At 42.9% G+C, this 20,222-nt stretch overlaps 1 protein-coding gene across 4 annotated transcripts in view; it reads right to left on the bottom strand.

The window, feature by feature from the left end:
- TRMT2B (tRNA methyltransferase 2 homolog B) overlaps positions 1-20,222 on the bottom strand; it is a 109,646-nt gene that overhangs the window by 51,589 nt on the left and 37,835 nt on the right. For 3 of the 4 annotated variants that reach the window (XM_023202866.1, XM_023202868.1, XM_023202869.1), the window contains one exon: positions 15,259-16,618. In XM_023202866.1, the coding sequence (XP_023058634.1) occupies positions 16,492-16,618 (127 nt within the window). In that variant the 3' untranslated portion in view covers positions 15,259-16,491. Of the gene's footprint in view, positions 1-15,258; positions 16,619-20,222 lie in introns of those variants that run through there. The other variant, XR_002729755.3, reaches the window with a different exon arrangement.

Raw genomic sequence — 20,222 nt, 5'->3', positions numbered from 1 at the left:
ACAGACCTGGGCTTTCTGACTAGAGAATTCACTATGGATAAGTAGACAGGTCCTTCTGCTCTGAATGGTTTTCAACTCCTGCACTCCAGTCCTCACTCGTCATTCATGTGTTGTCTACCTGCCAGTAGCACTCTGTCAGCAGGGTTGTTAAGCAATCTGTGACCTCTGTAGGAAATGGGTCGTACAGTTAGCACGCAGCAAAGGTTAAGAAAGAACAGTGGTAATTCAGGGTTGGAGCATGGAAACCAGTAGTAGCTAAATTAGTTATAAATCTCCCAGAGATTCAAGTGTTGGGTGTTTGGGCCATACCAGTTGTGTTTTTATTTTTGTTTTAGTGGCAGGGTCTTGCTCTGTCACCCAGACTGTAGTGCAGTGCCACAATCATAGCTTGCTGCAACCTCGAACTCCTGGGCTTAAGCAATCCTCTGACCCTGGCATCCCAAAGTATTGAGATTACAGGTGTGAGCCACCGTGCCCAGCCCCAGCTGTGTTTTGAATATCGCTCTTTCCTCTCAATAATGTCTTCAAATCACTCATTTTCAAGGCAGTTGCTACTGGCAAGATGTAATAAGTTCACTTAACACAAGACCACTCTTCTCAGGAGAATCCTGCCAACTAGTATTCTTAACCATAAGATGGCCATGGCTGAGTTAGGGGTCAAGCCTGGACTCACTGCTTTGTTACTCAACGCTGTAAACCCTTTATTGGAAGACCAAACCTTAAATTTCTGACACGAAGGAGTACAGAGAATGAGAACTGTCACCCAACTTTCCAAGACTGAAACCATCCCCTCATCACACTGTATTTTCATAGCTGCAACTGAAAGAACTATAGCCATGGCACCCCTGATCTGTGCCTTATTCCTTCAGCTGTAATACAACATTCTCCCACTCCCCTTGCCTTTTTTCTCATGTCAAACTCTGGGAGAAACAAGGTGGCATTATTATCCCAGGCAGAAGGTGGCAGATGCTTTCTGCTATTGGCACATAGATAATATCAGCTCAGGAGGAATGTACGTCCACCCCTGTGCCCAGTAAGTGCCAGGCTCCGGTCCAGGGAGCTGAGGTGGCTCTGCTGTTGGGTGGTGGGAAAGCAATGTTAACAAAGCACTCAGGCTGTGCTGTGCACTGATGACTCAGGAATCCCACGCCATCCCACGCTCATGCTAGTCACCACATCCAGGAACTAAAATAGACCTCTGGTGCTATGAGACAGCAGGCCTTTAGATCTGCTCAGAAAAATAAGCCCAGTCCTAACAACTGGCATGCTATTCAATACAATGGAATGTTACACAGTCATTAAAGATGGCAATTATGTGCACTGTGCGGGTGGAAACCAGAATGTGAAATAATGTTAAGTCAAAACAGCAGAATAGGAAAGAGCAGATACACATGCTGATCCTAACTATGTAAAGCATACATATAAGAGCACTTCTCTAAAGAACTTAAAATAATGAAGAGTTCCACAGTTCTTTTACATTCCACACCCCCTACTCCAACACATTCTTAATATACATTTTTTTTTAAAGAAAATTGTCATGCTGATTACACGAGGTTACAAAGACACCTGCCTTTTAGCTAACACAGGAGTTAACTCCACTGATAATGTGGTTCAGGGACTAAAGGAGAACTGAATACTAAGGGGGCTGGTGCCCTGTCATTTGGAGCAATGTGGATGGAACTAGAGGCCATTATGTTAAGTGAAATAAGCCAGGCACACAAAGACAAATATATGTTCTCACTCACATGTGAGCGCTAACAAAGTTATCTCATGGAGGTCGAGAATAGAATGATAAATACCAGAGGTTGGGAAGGGTGGAGGGGAGAGCGGAGAAAGAGAGGTTGGTTAATCAATACAAACATACAGTTATAATAGAAGGAGTAAGTTCTAATGTCCAATAGCACAGTAGGGTGACTATAGTTAACAATAACTTATTGTATATTTAAAAACAGCTAGAAGAGTTTAAACATTCCCAACAAAGAAAAAATGTTTGAGGCAACAAATATCTCAGTTACCCTGATCTGATCATTACACATTGTATGCATATATTGAAACATCATATGTATCCAAAAAAATATGTGCAACTATTATGTATCAACAAAAATGGCCTGGATTGTTCCTCTTCCTCCCCTCGCCCCTTATGTTCAGGGAACTTGCTCAAACACAATTACCATTTCAGGTTTGGCACTACAGTGAGAAATTCCTTCCTAACTCCAAGCCGACCAAATAAGTCTAAGATGGGAGATTAAGAAAATTTACTTTTCCAGCCTGGGCAACATAGTGAGACCTCATCTCTACTAAAAAATCAAAAATTAGCCAGGCATATTGACACGTGCCTGTAGTCCCAGCTACTCAGGAGGCTGAAACAAAAGGGTCACTTGAGCCCAGGAGACTGAGGCTGCAGTGAGCTATAAACACAACGCTCCACCCAGCCTGGGCAACAGAGTTAGATGCTACTCAAAAAACAAACAAACAAAAAACCAAAAAATAACTTATATTTGAACCTCTTTTAGTTGGGCCACTGTGTTTTGAACTAGCCTTGCTTATATGGAAAGAAAGGAACTAGATTTTTTTTTTTTGATAGGCTTCTAGAAGTTCCATATTTGTAAAAGAATTGTTACACGCTACCCCTCTTGTCACCTTGTCAGGGGTGGTATTTACAGTCAGTCAAACATCTAGCACATATCTGGGTATCTGAATGAGTAAAATTCTCTCCCTCGAGATGTAGTCTTAATACCTGCCCAGACCTGGTTTTTCTAGAATTAGCTCTCAATCAGTATATTTAGTTTTCCAAAGACTATAGTTAGTTTCTTTTAACTTTGCATTTTGAAATAATTTTAGATTTACTCAAGAGTTATAACTATAGTTCAGAAAGTTCATGTACACCCTTCACCCAGCTTCCTCTAATGGTAGCATCTCATCTTCTGGTACACTGATCAAAACTATCACACTAACATTAACATTAGCATCATACTAGTTACTAGACAACAGACTTTATTTCGACTTCAGTTTATTCACTAATGTTCTTTTTGTTGTTGTTCAAGATTTAATTCAGGATCCCATACAACATTTATAGATTGGTTAGTTTAAAAAAAAAAACAAATCCTACAAACAGGTTTCCTCTTAAGGAGCTGAAAGGGCAAGCTACTAGGTGTTCCAAACAATTTATGATCCTGAGCCACTCCACCCAGAAGGGAACTCCATCACTTCCGTACCAAAGTCCTTAATCCATGACACCTCATCACAGTTATTTTCAGAAAACATGTCTTACATTAGCAGTTCTCACAGTAGTACGAAACGATTTGACAAGTAGGTTATTTTTAGCAACCAACATTATGAAGGTGACAAAATGAGAGAGATAGCCTTCCTAGTCTGCTTTCTATGCTTCGTTTTTCTTCAAATCGTATATAAACTTTTCACTAGAAGCTGTAATATTTGACTAAAACATAAATGCTGAGAGAGAAACACCCACACCAACAGGGAAGGGACTCTGCAACATGTTTGGTTTGATTTGCCTAAAATTAATTATTGAAAACACAGAAAATTGGCCTGGTGCAGTGGCTCACACCTGTAGTCCCAGCACTTTGGGAAGCTGAAGCGGGGGGATCACTTGAGGTCAGGAGTTTGAGACCAGTCAGCCAACATGGGGAAACCCCATCTCTACTAAAAATACAAAAATTAGCCGGGTGTGGTGGTGCACGCCTGTAATCCCAGCTACTCAGGAGGCTGAGGCAGGAGAATCACTTGAACCCGGGAGGTGGAGATTGCAGTGAGCCAGATCATGCAACTGCACTCCAGCCTGGGTGACAGAGTGAGACTCCATCTCAAAAAAAAAAAAAAAAAGAAAAGAAAAGAAAGAAAACTTACAGGAAACAAATTATTTTTGCCAGTTAATCTCAATAATAGGAAGGGAAAGCAGGCCATGACATCCACGTATTTGTCAACAAATAATTGGATGATTAAGAATGACACCCATTACAAAATTAGCCGGGCGTGGTGGCACATGCCTGTAATCCCAGCTACTCGGGAGGCTAAGGCAGGAGAATCGCTTGAACCCAGGAGGCGGAGGTTGCAGTGAGCCGAGATGGTGCCACCGCACTCCAGCCTGGGTGACAGAGCGAGATTCCGTCTCAAAAAGAAAAGAAAAAAGAATGACACCCATTTCACGCATGCTATGTGCCAAGCAATTTGCAAAGTGTTTTATATATACGTAGACTGTTTCACTAAATTGGTCACAGCAATATCCATGAGATAAGTGCTATTATTATCCTTAATTTACATGGAGAGGGGTGTAAAAAGAGCGTTTGAGAGGTCAAGTAACTTGTTCTAGATCACAGAGCATGTAAGTGATAGAGTCAGGATTTAGGCCAGGTCAGCCTGACTCCAAAACTGTTCTGCTTGGCCAGTATGCTATATCGCCTATCTAAGCACCTGCCATATTTCAGACACTGTGCTAGGTGTTACATTTACAACAGTGACCAAGATATAGTGCTTGTCCTCTTAAACCTTACAGTCTAGTTGGAGGAGACAGACTACTAAACAGCTTAGTATAGCCTTCTCTTCTTTGATATTCCTTGGCTTGGTTACATATAAAGGTAATCAGTAAAGGCAAATGGTATATACCAATATCCTGAAATACTTCAATTCCTTTTGTATGTCCTCAGAGCAAAGACCTCTCCCCTCCACGTATCATGAATGTCCCTAACAGTTACAAATGGACATGAGCATATTTACATGTTCCTTCACTATGTGGCTCTGGGTCACATGTGGGCACTGCCACCCTGCTTAGTCTCCTTTGAAGAGAGACAATGAAAAACATAATGTGGAAATACATGTATTAATGAAATAGAATCATCTGATGGAAAATTTTTAAGTGTCAGACATAATAGCCGTATTTCATTTCAATTGTCCTTTTGCACTTACATTAATTGGCAAGTACTAAGGGAGCTTCATGACTGCACTTTATGGGCATGCCATTTTGAAATATATTCCTTAGGAAAGTGACAATGATTCCCCTGTAAGCTATAAATTTCCAATATAATTGTGAAGATAAAGAGTTGGAAGACTTACATCTCAACAAATGACAATCATCTTCTCCCTTCCAGCCCAAAAACAATCAAAGGGCATTATCTAATACCATCATACTGTGCTTCTCAATGCTAGCTGCATATGGGAATCACCGGGGAAATTTTACTATTACCAATGCCTGTGTCCCACCTCCAGCAATTGTGATGATTCAGTTGGTCTGGGCATGGTCTGCACTTGGAAGTTTGGAAAGATCCCTGGGAGATTTTAATACATATACAAGTTTGGGAACTACAGCCCTAATCAGAGGATCATAACCCTGACTGACTGCAAATTAGAATCACCTTGGGGATCTTTTAAAAATTCAGATACTTCGGCCACACCCCAGACCAATTAAATCAGAATCTCTGGAGGATCAAACCCCAGGAACTAGGAAGTGTGTTAAAAAGCTCCCTCAGGTGATTCCAGTGATGTGCAGCCAAGGCTGGAAACCACCATAGTAGGTGAAACTCCAAATCTGAAAGGGCAATGACAAAATTTGCACTCATTGGTTCAGTAACTCTAAGAAGAGCCTAATGAAAAGAAGCCCATTCTAGAAGAGGAGTGGGAAGCAGGCTGAGGATAACTGTCCTACTTTAATATTAAAACGAGCTCACTTTTCTCTCACATGTATGAGAGTTAATTTTTTTTTTTTTTTTTTAAGACGAAGTTTTGCTCTTGCTGCCCAGGCTAGAGTGCAATAGCATGATCTCGGCCCACTGCAACCTCCACCTCCTGGGTTCAAGTGATTCTCCTGCGTCAGCCTCCTGAGTAGCTGGGATTACAGGTGCCCACCATCGTGCCCAGCTAATTTTTTGTATTTTTAGTAGAGATGCGGTTTCACCATGTTCGCCAGGCTGGTCTGGAACTTCTGACCTCAGGTGATCCATCTGCCTTGGCCTCCCAAAGTGCTGGGATTATAGGCGTGAGCCACCGCACCCAGCCTGAGAGTTAATTTTATTAACTTAGGCTAGGAATTACAATCTTCCGCTAGGATTACTAGTAACTGATGATACCTAAGCCCTACTTTCTACCATACCCCCCCAAAATAATGGCAGAAGGAATGAGAAAGGAAGTGCTTTAAAGAAATAGAAGCCTTTGCAAAGGACTGCAAACCGGTGCTCAGAACACCTGGGTAGGTCTAGAAGAGTAGCAAGCAAAAAGACAAGCTATCTGGCCTATATATTACCCGACTACTGTAGTTACATTTTATCTGCAACCTGGTGTGCACTTTTACTCATCACACCAAACACTGGACTTAGAGACCAAAAATTCAAAGTGATTCTCATCCTTGGCGACACACGAGTCATCTGGAGAGCTTTTAAAATAACGATGCTAGGGCTACTCTCAAAATGAATTAAATCAGAATGTGAAGGGATGACACCCAGGAACTTGTTTTTGAAGGTCTCCAGGTAATATGCAACCAAGGCTGAGAATAGTTGCTCTGAATCAGTCGTTCCTAAATTTGAATGCACACCACAATCACCTGAAAGACATATTAAATTAGATTGCCCTAGCCCCAGCGTTTCTGATTCAGTTGGTGGAGAGCCCAAATGTGTGCATTTCTAACAAGTTTCCAGGTGATGCCAAAGCTGCCGGTCCAGGGATCACACTTTGACAGGTAAAACTCGACTACTGGTTCACAACCTTGACTGCATACTAGAATCACTGGGCAGGGTGGACAGTAATTTTTAAAAGACTGATGACTAAGATCCTCCCCAAACCAATTAAACTGGAATCTCTGGGGCCCGGTCATCAGTATTTTTTATATATTTTTGAGACTGGGCCGCACACTGTTACCTAGGCTGGAGTGCAGTGGTACAATCATGGCTTACTGGAGCCCTGACCTCCCAGGCCCAAGTAATCCTCCTGCCTCAGCCTCCTGAGTAGCTGGGTCTACAGGCACACACCACCATGCCCGGAATTTTTTTTTTTTTTTTTTTGTAGAGATGGAGGTCTCACTATGTTGCCCAGGCCGGTCTCAAACTCCTGAATGCAAGTAGTCCTCCCACCTCAGCCTCCCAAAGTGCTGGGATTACAGGTGTGAGTCACTGCACCCAGCCCAGATCTTGGTTTCTAAACACCATTCTACACTGAAAGGAACCAGGGCTCATTGGAAATGGCTGGTTCCAGGACTGGGGCAAGGAAAATGTAAAGTGACTCTGGGAATCTTGTGCCAGAATCTAAGGAAGTGCCCAAATACTAATGGAGGCATGTTAAGTGACATGAGAGCCAGCTGAAGGGACTCCCACTGGCCAAACTGTAGAAAATTTGAGCATCAAAAGGAAAATAATTGAACTGAACTTAAAACACAGAATTCAAATAAGAAAATCACTGAATCAAGTGATGTTAAAAAAAAAAAAAAAAAAAAGTGGGGGAAAACAACTTTGCCACTATTGTGCCGGACCACTGTCAACTCCAATTTGGACAGAACCAGGTTCAAGAGGCCGAAGAACAGATCCAGAGACAGCAAACAAGACATGGTGCTTTTTTGTTTGTTTTGTTTTAACTGGGGACTTACATTCAGGGAAGAGTCCAGTGGTGATGGGCTGGATGGAACTGCAACCACGTGCAAAAGCATGGGGTTTATATAGCATTTTCACTTATCCCTCCCCCTAACAACCTGCACCTGGCAACCTTCATTTAAACCAAAACAAAGGGCCTCAATTCCCCGTATGGCCTGCATTTCATGGGACAGGCCAAGACCTCAGATGCTCCTCACAGATAAGAAATGGATCTCTGGGTTCCCTAGCTGGAAACTCTCTATTGCATTCAGGTGCATCTGCCATACAGGGCCATTCTCAGGATGCTTTATTGCATCCTGCCATACAGGGCCATTCTCAGGATGCTTTATTGCTATCAGGTGCATTTACCATATAGTCACCACAGTAATTATTAGGAAGCAATTATTATACTAATTTCTTGCTCTAAAAATTGGTATTAAAGGGGAAAGACTTAGGTCTTTACCTGGCTTTTTTGGAGGAACTCTAGTTCATACCCTTTAGATAGGGAAAAGCTCATTTTTATAAAAGAGTGACAGCTGGCTGGGTGCGATGGCTCACACCTGTAATCCCAGAAATTTGGGAGGCCGAGATGGGTGGATAACCTGTGGTCAGGAGTTCAAAACCAGCCTGGCCAACACGGTGAAATCCCATCTCTACTAAAAATACAAAATTAGCTGGGCCTGGTGGCAGGTGCATGTAATCCCAGCTGCTTGGGAGGCTGAGGCAGGAGAACTGCTTGAACCCGAGAGGCAGAGGTTGCAGTAGGCCGAGATCACACCATTGCACTCCAGCATGGGCAACAAGAGCAAAACTCCATCTCAAAAAAACAACAAAAAAAAAGTGACAGCTAATAAACACAGATTGATTGACAGAATTAAGAAATTATGGCTTTTCAATCCCCAATTAAACTATTAATTTACCATCAGTGGGTACACAAAAATAAAATAAAATAAAGAGAAAGTAATTATGTTGTTGAGACAAGGTCTTGCTCTGCCACCCAGGCTGGAGTGCAGTGACACGATCTGATCATGGCTTACTGCAGCCTCTATCTCTCAGGCTCAAGCTAATCTCCTACCTCAGACCCCCAAGTAGCTAAAAATACAAGTGTATGCCACCATGCCAAGCTTTCTTTTTTTTTTTTTTTTTTTTTGGTAGAGACCTGGTCTCACCATATTCCCCAGGCTGTTCTCAAACTTCTATACTCAAGAAATCCTCGGCCGGGCGCGGTGGCTCAAGCCTGTAGTCCCAGCACTTTGGGAGGCCGATACGGGCAGATCACGAGGTCAGGAGATCGAGACCATCCTGGCTAACACGGTGAAACCCCGTCTCTACTAAAAAAAATACAAAAAACTAGCCGGGCGAGGTGGCGGGCGCCTGTAGTCCCAGCTACTCGGGAGGCTGAGGCAGGAGAATGGCGTGAACCCAGGAGGCGGAGCTTGCAGTGAGCCGAGATCGGGCCACTGCACTCCAGCCTGGGCAACAGAGTGAGACTCCGTCCCAAAAAAAAAAAAAAAGAAAAAAAAAGAAATCCTCCCGCTTCAGCCTCCCAAAGTGCTGGGATTACACAGGTGTGAGCCACCACATCTGACCAAAATAAATTAAAAAATTAAAAAATATTAAATGACTGAGTCAGGAAACAATAATCAATGGATGCTAAAATCTTTAGGGAAGAGGTTGTTGGGAAACAGGATAGTCACATGGCATTAGAGTGACATCCAATAGCTTTTTTTTTTTTTTGAAATGGAGTTTCGCTCTTGTTGCCCAGGCTGGAGTGCAATGGCACAATCTCAGCTCACTGCAACTGCCGCCTCCTGGGTTCAAGCAATTCTCCTGCCTCAGCCTCCTGAGTAGCTGGGATTACAGGCGTCTGCCACCACACCCAGCCAATTTTTGTATTTTTAGTAGAGATGAGGTTTCACCATGTTGGCCAGGCTGGTCTTGAACTTCTGACATCAGGTGATCCACCTGCCTCAGCCTCCCAGAGTGCCGGGATTACAGGCTTGAGCCACCGCACCTGGCCAACATCCCACAGATTTCTTATTAATTACAAAGAAGAAAATTACATGGAGAGTTCTGAGGGCCATCAACCTAACCATCACCTTTACTACAAGTGCGCAACTGAAATAATGTACCTCCTAATGGGATGCAACATGATGTACATACCAACACTTTCAGTTTTTGGGTTTTTTTTTTTTTTTTTTTTTTGAGACAGGATCTTGCTGTGTCACCCAGGCTGGAGTGCAGTGGCACCATCACAGTTCACTGCAGCCTCAACCTCCTGGGTTCAAGCAATCCTCCCACCTCAGCCTCCTAAATACCTGGGGCTACAGACATGCACCAGCACGTCCAGCAAGCTGTTAAATTTTGGATTGTTTTGAGACAGGGTCTTGCTCTGTCATGCAGGCTGGAGTACAGTGGTGAAACCATGGCTCACTGCAGCCTCTACCTCCCAGGCTGAAGCAATCTTCCTGCCTCAACCTCCAAAAGTAGCTGGAACTACATGTGTACACCACTGTGCCTGGCTAATTTTTTTTGTTTTTTGTGGAGATAGGGTTTTGCCATATTGCCCAGGTTAAAGAAAAAGATTTTAAAACTTTCCTTCATGACACTGTTTCTGAAAAAAAAAAAAAGAAAAAAGAAAAAAGAAAAACTTTAAAAGCTGATATAAAACCCTTTCACACAGAAAAAAAACGTATTTTGGTTCTCAAGATTTGGTTCTCTATGTTACCAAGGCTGAGGCTGGTCTTGAACTCCTGGGCCTAAGTGATCCTCCTGCCTCCACCTGAGCCACTGCACACAGACCACTTAAGTATTCTTGTCAAATATGTGTTTTTGTTTCTTTGTTTTTTTGAGACAGAGTTTCGCTCTTGTTGCCCAGGCTAGAGTGCAATGGCACAACCTCCGCCTCCGGGGTTCAAGTGATTCTCCTGCCTCAGCCTCCCAAGTAGCTGGGATTATAGGCATGTGCCACCACGCCCGGCTAACTTTGTATTTTTAGTAGAGATGGGGTTTCTCCATGTTGGTCAGGCTGATCTCAAACTCCCGATCTCAGGTGATCCACCTGCCTCAGCCTTCCAAAGTGCTGGGATTACAGACGTGAGCCACCGTGCCCGGCCGTCAAAAATGTTTTAATGTGAGTCTAATCAAGCCACTAGACCTAACTTCAAGTTTACAAGAAATTTAGGTCAAGAAAAAGTTAAACATGAACACAGGTAAACAAAACATCCTGGTTTACCCAGGACTGAGGAGTTTCTCAGGATGTAAGATCAGTGTTCGAACTAGAAGAGTCCTAGACAAATCAGGACCGTTGGTCACCTTAAAATCAGACAAATCCATAATGTGCAACAGACCTGGTCTCTAAAAAGTCAGTGCCTTGGGCAAAAAAAAAAAAGTGAGAAGATCATTCTACATTAAGAGAGACTAAAGAGGCCAGACATGGAGGCTCATGCCTGTAATTCCAGTACTCTGGGAGGCTAAGGTGGGTGCATCACTTGAGGTCATGAGTTCAAGACCAGCCTAGCCAACATGGTGAAACCCCATCTCTACTAAAAATACAAAAATTAGCTGGGTGTGGTGGCACATACCTGTAATCCCAGCTACTCGGGAGGCTGAGGCAGGAAAATCACTTGAACTCAGGAGGTGGAGGTTGCAGTGAGCTGAGATTGTGCCACTGCACTCCAGCCTGGGCTGTGACAGAGCAAGACCGTCTCCCAAAAAAAAGAGAGATACTAAAGAGACACAGACACAACCACCAAATATAACATGTGAATTGGCCATAAAAAACATTTTGGGGACAGTTGGGGCAACTGAATGTAAAGCAGTGCTACCCTGCCAGTCCACAGATGTAAATGAACAATGTCACTAAGTCAGTACACTGTTTAATTCAGGTGCTTTTTTTTGTTTGTTTGTTTGAAAAAGACTTTTTTGATAAAGAATGTGATACTCTGGCACTTTGGGAGGCCAAGACAGGCAGATAACTTTAGGTCAGTAGTTCAAGACCAGCCTGGCCAACATGGTGAAGCCCCATCTCTACTAAAAATACAAAAAAAAATTAGCCAGGCATGATGGCGCATGCCTATAATCCCAGCTACATGGGAGGCTGAGGCACGAGAATTGCTTGAGCCCAGGAGGCAGAGGTTGCAGTGAGCCAAGATTGCACCACTGCACTCCAGCCCGGGTGACAGAGCAAGACTCTCACTCAAAAAAAATAAAAAAGAAAGAAAGAAAAGAAAAAGAAAAAGGAGAAGGAAAGGAAAGGAAAGGAAAAAGGAAAAAGGAAAGGAAAAGGAAAAGGAAAGAAAAAGAATGCAGGCCAGGTGCAGTGGCTCACGCCTGTAATCTCAACACTTTGGGAGGCCAAGGTGGGTGGATCACCTGAGGTCAGGAGTTCAAGACCAGCCTGGCCAACATGGTGAAACCCCATCTCTACTAAAAATACAAAAATCAGCCCAGTGTGGTAGCATGCACCTGTATTCCCAGCTTCTCAGGAGGCTGAGGCAGGAGAAACGACTTGAACCCAGGAGGCGGAGGTTGCAGTGAGCTGAGATCGTGCTGCTGCACTCCAGCCTGGGTGACAGAGTGAGACTCCATCTCAAAAAAGAAAAAGAAAAAGAAAAAAAATGTGGTACTATGATATATACTTTGGTATAAACTCCTTATCTCCTTGTGAAACATCAGGCAGTCTCCAGATCACACCTCAAGAAGCACTGGACTACATTAGATGACATTAGTGAAGATTAGTGAGGTACTGCTAATTTTCTTAGTTGAACTCATATTATGGTTATGTAGAAAAATGTCCTTATGCTTAGAAGATAGATATATAAGGTATACATGTATCTGTATACCTTATACAGATAGATGAAGTATCTTCATCTAAAGATGAAGAGTTGGCCGGGCGCGGTGGCTCATGCCTGTAATCCCAGCACTTTGGGAGGCCAAGCTGGGAGGACTGCTTGAGCCTAGGAGTTTGAGACCAGCCGGAGCAAGATGGTGAGATCTCATCACTACAGAAAAATTTAAAAATAGTCAGGCATGGTGGCAAACACATGTAGTACCAGCTACTTGGGAGGCTGAGATAGGAGGATCCCTTGAGCCCAGGAGTTCAAGGTGGCAGTGAGCCATGATAGCGCTATTGCACTACAGCCTGGGTAACAAAGCAAGACCCTGTCTTAACAAAAAAAAAATATATATATATATGACTCACTGAAGACTCAGATGATTTTTAGCATTTTTAAAGCAATAAAGTACACTTTAATTGAGGTACATACACTGGTTTTTTAGATGTAATGATATTGCACACTTAATAGACTATAGTATAAGCAATGTTTATATGCACTGGGAAACCATAAAATTCATGTTACTTGCTTTATTGAGATATTCACTATGTTGTGGCAATCTGGAACCAAACCCACAATATCTCTGAGGGTATAACCATAAACAAGTAACAAAATTATGAGGAAGTTGATTTGCCATAGCCAATCCTATATTTATTCATTAAATATTCCTTCAGGGAGGAATATTTAAGTTAAAAACAGAAAGGTGAGTAAAGTCAAGTCAGAAGAGTTAGGGAAAAGAATACTGCAAGCTGAGGAAACAGAATGTGAAAAGGACCAGAATGAAAGAACTTTCTGCTTTTCAGGGAAAGTAATCCAATATATCTAGAGAAATGGAGTTCTTCGGATTATGAAGTGGCCTTTGAGCTTCATCAATAATGTTGGACTTTATTTTAAAAGCAATAGAAAGTTGGCTGGGTGCAGTGGCTCACGCCTGTAATCCCAGCATTTTGGGAGGCCGAGGTGGGTGGATCATTTGAGGTCAGCAGTTCAAGGCCAGCCTGGTCAACAAGGTGAAACCCTGTCTCTACTAAAAATAAAAAATAAAAATAAAAAAAAAAAGAGCCAGGCATGATGACACACACTTGTTATCCCAGCTACTTGGGAGGTTGAGGCACGAGAATCGCTTGAACCCAGGAGGCGGAGGTTGCAGTGAGCTGAGATTGCACCACTGCACTCCAGCCTGGGTGACAGACTGAGACCCTGTCTCAAAATAACTAACTAAATAAAAGAAAAGCAACAGGAAGCCAATGACAGATTTTAAGTAATGGAGAAACATGAGATTTGCATTTTTTCTTAAGAGATAGGGTCTTGCTATATTGTCCAGGCTGGTCTTGAACTCCTGGGTTCAAGCAATCCTCCAGCCTCAGCCTCCACAGTAGCTGGTATTTCAGGTGTGTGCCATGGTGCTAGAATGAACTGGGGCAAGAGTGAATACAAGCAGCAACAGTTGGGAAGATGACTATTGCAGCAATAATCTGGAGAGAGATGATGGAAGCCTGCGGGGGTGGCGACTTCGTGAAAAATTGGATGGAGCAAATAGTACAGGAGAAGGATTCAGAAATCATTTCCAGGCTCTGGCTTGGGTGACTGAGTAAATTGTTATATTCATAAAGACTGAGAATAGAGGAGGAAGAACACGTTTAGGGGAAAGATGGAAAGCATTCAACATTAGATTACTGAGTTTGAAGAATCTAGAAGATATCCAAGAGGAAGTTACCTTATAGGTAGTTGGATACAGGAATGAAAAGGAACTCTGTTTTCTGGTTTAAGTGATTGATAGAGATGGTATTGCCATTTGCTGATACAGAAAATAAATGGAAAAAATGTTTTGAAAATTTCAGTTATAAAAATAATATAACTCATTGCATAAAATTAAAAAATAAGGAAATGAAAAAATTTATGCGACTACCATAAACCAACTTTGGGAGGCTGAGGCAGGTGGATCACCTGAGGTCAAGAGTTCGAGACCAGTCTGACCAACATGGTGAAACTCCGTCTCTACTAAAAATACAAAAATTAGCTGGGCATGGTGGTGGGCGCCTGTAATCCCAGCTACTCAGGAGGCTGAGGCAGAGGAATCGCTTGAACCGGGAGGCGGAGGTTGCAGTGAGCTGAGATCACGCCATTGCACTCCATCCTGTGTGACAGAGTGAGGCTCCATCTCAAAAAATAAAAATAAAATAAATCTTTCTGGCTGCTCCTCCTTGGGCTAGATAATTCTTAGAGCTAACCAATTCAGAGCTATATTCCCTCTACCTGGCATGCACACCCCAAGAGACAACATTCCAGTGTCCTAATCACCCCATGGCCAGGCACCAGACAACTAGGGAGCACCCCTATACCTTATTCAAAGTAGCCAATCCTAAACTGTTCACTCTGCCCTGCATTGCCTTTCCCAAGGAAACTCAAGTAACGGCAGTGGCCTAAACCTTCCCCTCTTCTGTCTTCTGCCTCCTGCCTCCTGCCTACCCTGGTGTCTTTCCCATGTAGCCCTATGTGGCATAATATGTCTCCTGTGTCTAGGACCTGTGAGCATAATAGACTTTGTTTTCCTGAGCCTCTCCTGTGTCTCCTCTTCTGGCTATACCTGACCCACCATCTAAAAAAAGAATAGAAAACATTATATAGTAGCTTTAACAGTCATATTTTTCTAAGAAGGAGGCTTCTCTAGAATGTTTGATTAAGAAGAATTAAAAATACCAGTTAACCAGGTATCACTTTGTGAATCAGACAACGCTTACTAAATGACACATCCTTAGGCCTTTAGATTATCAAAACATAATCTAAATTGTTGGGCAAGTACCCAAGAACAATTCCAGAGTTGATGAAATCATGGACTAGAGAATGTTAAATATAGTCAGTTTTCAATATCCAGTTTATTATGCTATATTAGATTTTGGAGCTTTTGCCTCCACACTACACAGCACAGTTATAGGTATTCAGTCTTTTTGAAAATCTCCTTTCCCTTAGGGTCTCTCCAATAACCAATTCTTCCTCCATTGGTGAGAGTTAATTGGTGCTATTGCTCCTAGGGACAACTACATTTTCTTTTCGTTTTTTTGAGATGGTGTCTTGCTCTGTCACCCAGGCTGGAGTGCAGTGGTGTGATTTCGGCTCACTGCAACCTCCACCTCCCAGGTTCAAGCAATTATCCTGCCTCAGCCTCCCAAATAGCTGGGATTACAGGTGCCCACCACCAGTGATAACTACATTTTCAAGGGGCATTTGAGATGCCTTAAAACCGAGAAAACCCGAAAGAATTAATCTCATCTAATGATCACTCAGTCACCCGGTATTCACTTCATGGCTTACTCTGCTTTAAAAAACCTCGACTGTGTCTGGTTTTAATCCTTAACTACCTCATGAATCCAGAAGTCTTAGAAATATCTAAAAATTGTAGCATCTCTGAGCAAATGCACAGGCTCCAGTCAATGTAAAATTATTACCAGCTGCTAAAAAAAGGTCATTTGTCCACACCATAAGCAGAATCAAAGGGAGGAGACAAGACTATAAACTAAAACCAAGGCTGACAGCAATAGGAAGAAACAGTACAGAACCAGGAGTGGGGGGTGGTCAAACCCAAGCAAACGGGTATGATTGAAAGGGAATCTGAAAACTAAGGTTAAATCTGCCTTGAGAGGGTGCGGTGGCTCACGCTCATAATCCCAGTACTTTGGGAGGCCAAGGCGGGTGGATCACTTGAGGTCAGAAGTTTGGGACCAGCCTGGCCAACATGGTGAAACCCCGTCTCTACTAAAAATACAAAACTTAGCCAGGCATGGTGGCACGCACCTGTAATCCTAGCTACTGGGGAAGCTGAGGCACGAGAATCACTTGAACCCGGGAGGCGGAGGTTGCAGTGAGCCAAGATCATGCCACGACACTCAGCCTGGGCAAGAATGAGACTCTATCTCAAAAAAAAAAAAAGTCTGCCTCAGACCAGAGGCCTACTACATTCTTCCTATTCACAAACCAAAGGTTGGTTTCCACTGTAATGCTCCCAGGGTCTGCAATGTAGCAATATGCCAAACCTGAAAGTTTCTGAAACTTCAGCCTTAACAATAGCCTGCAGTCTTCTAGGAGGCTGCTTATCGAGTGAAGAGGAGCACCAGCTCACAGTGTGGGGTGTGGGGGAACAAATCCACAGGGACAGCTTGCTGCAGGACAAAGGGCTCGCCTAAGAGCTTCTTAGCAGGGTCTGGAGGACAGCACAGCCTGTAGAAACAGAACATAGCATCAGTTCCCAGGAATAAAAGGAAGAACCCACAGGAATACAATTGCTTAAAATAGAGGCCCTTCCACTGTGTTCCCACAGGCCCCCTGTGTTTCTCTTATACAGCATTTATCTTATTGAATATAACTGTTTTTCTTCACCATCTTCCTTACTGAAGTATAATCTTTTTAAGGGTAGAAATGAAGTAAACACTGCTTAATATTCATTTCTGTGTTCCCAGTATGTGACACAGAATAAGGGTTCAATACATATTTGGTTGGAGCTGAAGAGCCTGTATGTTTATAAGGCCTTAAGATACATAACCACCAAACTGTTCTAAAAAGGGTTGTACCACTTTACATCCAAACCAGCAAAGTAGAAGAGTATTTGTTTGCCTGGATAACATTCAACACAGTCATGCATCACTTAACAGTGGGGGTACATTCTGAAAATTGCATCGTTAGGCAATTTTTTCATTGTGTGAACATAATACAGCATACTTACACATATCTAGATGACAGAGCCTACTACACATCTAGACTATACGCTATAGCCTATTTCTCCTCAGCTACAAATCTGTACAGCATGTTACTGTACTGAATACTGTAGACAACTGTAACACAGTGGTAAGTATTTATGTATCTAAACATTAAAAAGTACTGTAAAAATATAGTAGAAAAACTGGTCAACCTGGACAGCATTGTGAGACCCCATCTCTACAAAATTTTAATTTTAACTGATTTTAAAATTAGTTGGGTGTGGTAGTACATGCCTGTACTTCTAGCTACTCTGGGGGCTGAGGCCAGAGGATCACTTGAAACCAGGAATTCAATACCAGCCTGGGCAGCATAGCAAGACTCTGTCTTTACCAAAAAATAAAAAATAAATAAAATAAGGTCCAGACATGCTGGCTCATGCCTGAAATCCCAGCACTTTGGAAGGCTGAGGTGAGAGGACTGCTTGAGCTCAGGAGTTCGAGACCAGCTGGGGCCACATGACAAAACCCTGTCCTCTACAAAAAACACAAAAACTAGCTGGGCATGGTGGCTCGCACCTGTAGTGCCAGCTACTCAGGAGGCTGAGGCGGGAGGATGGCTTGAGCCCAGGAGATAGAGGTTGCAGTGAGCTGAGATCACACCACTGTACTCTAGCCTGGGACAGGATCATCAGTATCACTGTTTTGCACCTCCACATCTCGTCCCACTAGAAGGTCTTCAGGGGCAATAACATACATGGAGCTGTCATCTCCTGTGATAACAATGCCTTCTTCTGGAATACCTCCTGAAGGATCTGCCTGAGGCTGTTTTACAGTTAACTTTAAAAAAATAAGTAGAAGGAGTATCTGCTAAAATAATAAAAGTACAGTATAGTAAGTATATAAACCAGTAACACAGTCATTTATTATCAAGTATTATGTACTATAGATAACTACACGTACTTAATTTTATAAGTGGTGATGCTGAGGTAAACAAACCTACTGACAGCACAATAAATTTGTTTACACCAGCATGACCACAAACATGTAAGTAAACGTTACATGTGCTAAACGTTACAACAGCTATGATGTCACTAGGCCATAGGAATTTTTCAGCGCCATTATAATTTTTTTTTTTTTTTTTTTTTTTTTGAGACGGAGTCTTGCTCTATCACCCAGGCTGGAGTACAGTGGCACAATCTTGTCTCATTGCAACCTCCGCCTCCTGGATTCAAGCGATTCTCCTGCCTCAGTCTCCCAAATAGCTGGGATTACAGGCACACATGACCACCACACCCGGCTAATTTTTGTATTTTAGTAGAGATGGGGTTTCACCATGTTGGCCAGGCTGGTCTTAAACTCCTGACCTCAAGTAACCCGGCCACCTCAGCCTTCTGAAGGGCTGGGATTACAGGCGTGAGCCATCGTGCCCTGTCAGCTCCATTATAATCTTATGGGACCAACATCATATATGCAGTCCATTGCTGACTGAAATGTTATTATGTGACACAAGATCGTAGTTTAGATAGCATTGTCCCATTATAATCAAATACACAACAAAAATATTCCCTATCACATCTACAATGGAACATTTTCTTATCCAATATAATAAGCAAAAGGAAAAAATGAGTATTAGAAGGAGAGGGACAGAATTATTTTTATACATGGTGATCATATGGTCAGCTGCCACAACAATGTGAGAACCAACTAAAAAATGAATAAAACTAATAATAGAGCAAGGTAGCTGTACACCAGATTGGCAATAACTAATTGGAAAATGTCATGAAGGCTGAGCGTGGTGGCTCACATCTGTAATCCTAACACTTTGGGAGGCCAAGGTGGGTGGATCACCTGAGGTCAGGAGTTCAAGACCAGCCTGGCCAACAAGGTGAAACCCTGTCTCTACTAAAAATACAAAAATTGGCTGGGCGTGGTGGCACATACCTGTAATCCCAGCTACTCAGGAGGCTGAGGCAGGAGAATCGCTTGAATCTGGGAGGTGGAGGCTGTAGTGAGCCGAGACCATGCCACTGCACTCCTGCAAATGAGACTACTTATTTAGTCTCAGCTACTTAGGAGGCTGAGATGGAAGGATTGCTTGAGCCCAGGAGGTCAAGGCTGCAGGGAACTGTGATTGCACCACTGCACTCCAGCCTGGGCAACAGAGCAAGACTCCATCCCCCCCACCTTCCCCCCTAAAAAAGCATCATGTAGAATAGTGCTTATAGTTTGCTTCTACTTGTTTAAGAGGAGAGATAGTATGTACACACATACATGTGCACACACATGCACTCATGCTTGTAGTGTCACAGAATATCTCTGGTAGTCCACACAAGAAACTGCTCAGAGTGGTGACATCTGAAAGACTAGGGATCATGAGTAAGAAACTCATTTTACCCTATATTCTTTTGTATTATTTGAATTTTCTCTCTCTCTCTCTTTTTTTACTGTTTTAGAGATGGGGTCTCACTCTATCACCAAGGCTGGAGTGCAGTGGTACAATCAGAGCTCATTGCAGCCTTGAACTACTAGACTCAAGTGATCTTCCCAACTCTCCCTCCTAAGTAGCTGGGAATACACGCATGAGTCACTGTGTCTGGTGTATTTGAATTTTTTTCTACCATATGCACATACTGACTTTTTTTTTTTAATTGAAACAGGATTTCCCTGTATTGCCCAGGCTGGAGTGAAGTTAAGTGATCACAGCTCACTGCATGCAGCCTTGAATCCCCGAGGCTCAAGCAATCCACCCACCTCAGCCTCCCAAGTAGCTGGAACTATAGGCATGTTACCACACCCGGCTAATTTTTGTATTTTTAGTAGAGACAGGGTTTCACCATGTTGCCCAGGCTGGTCTCGAACTCCTGGGCTCAAGCGATCTGCCCGCCTCCGCCTCCCAAAGTGCTGGGATTGCCAAATTGTACACTTTAAATGGGTGAAGTACGCGGGGGCAGTACTATAGCCTATAGCCTATAGTCCCAGCTACTAGGAGGTTGACACGGGAGGACTGCTTGAGCCTAAAAGTTCAAGGCCAGCTTGAGCAACACAGCAAAACCTCAACTCTTTGGGAAAAAAAAGTTGAATTGTATGATATATGAGTTGTATCTCAATAAAGCTATTATTTTTTTTAA

Source organism: Piliocolobus tephrosceles, chromosome 12 (assembly GCF_002776525.5).
Source record: "Piliocolobus tephrosceles isolate RC106 chromosome 12, ASM277652v3, whole genome shotgun sequence".
NCBI classification, from domain to species: domain Eukaryota; kingdom Metazoa; phylum Chordata; class Mammalia; order Primates; family Cercopithecidae; genus Piliocolobus; species Piliocolobus tephrosceles.
This window is presented reverse-complemented; position numbering and strand designations above follow the sequence as displayed.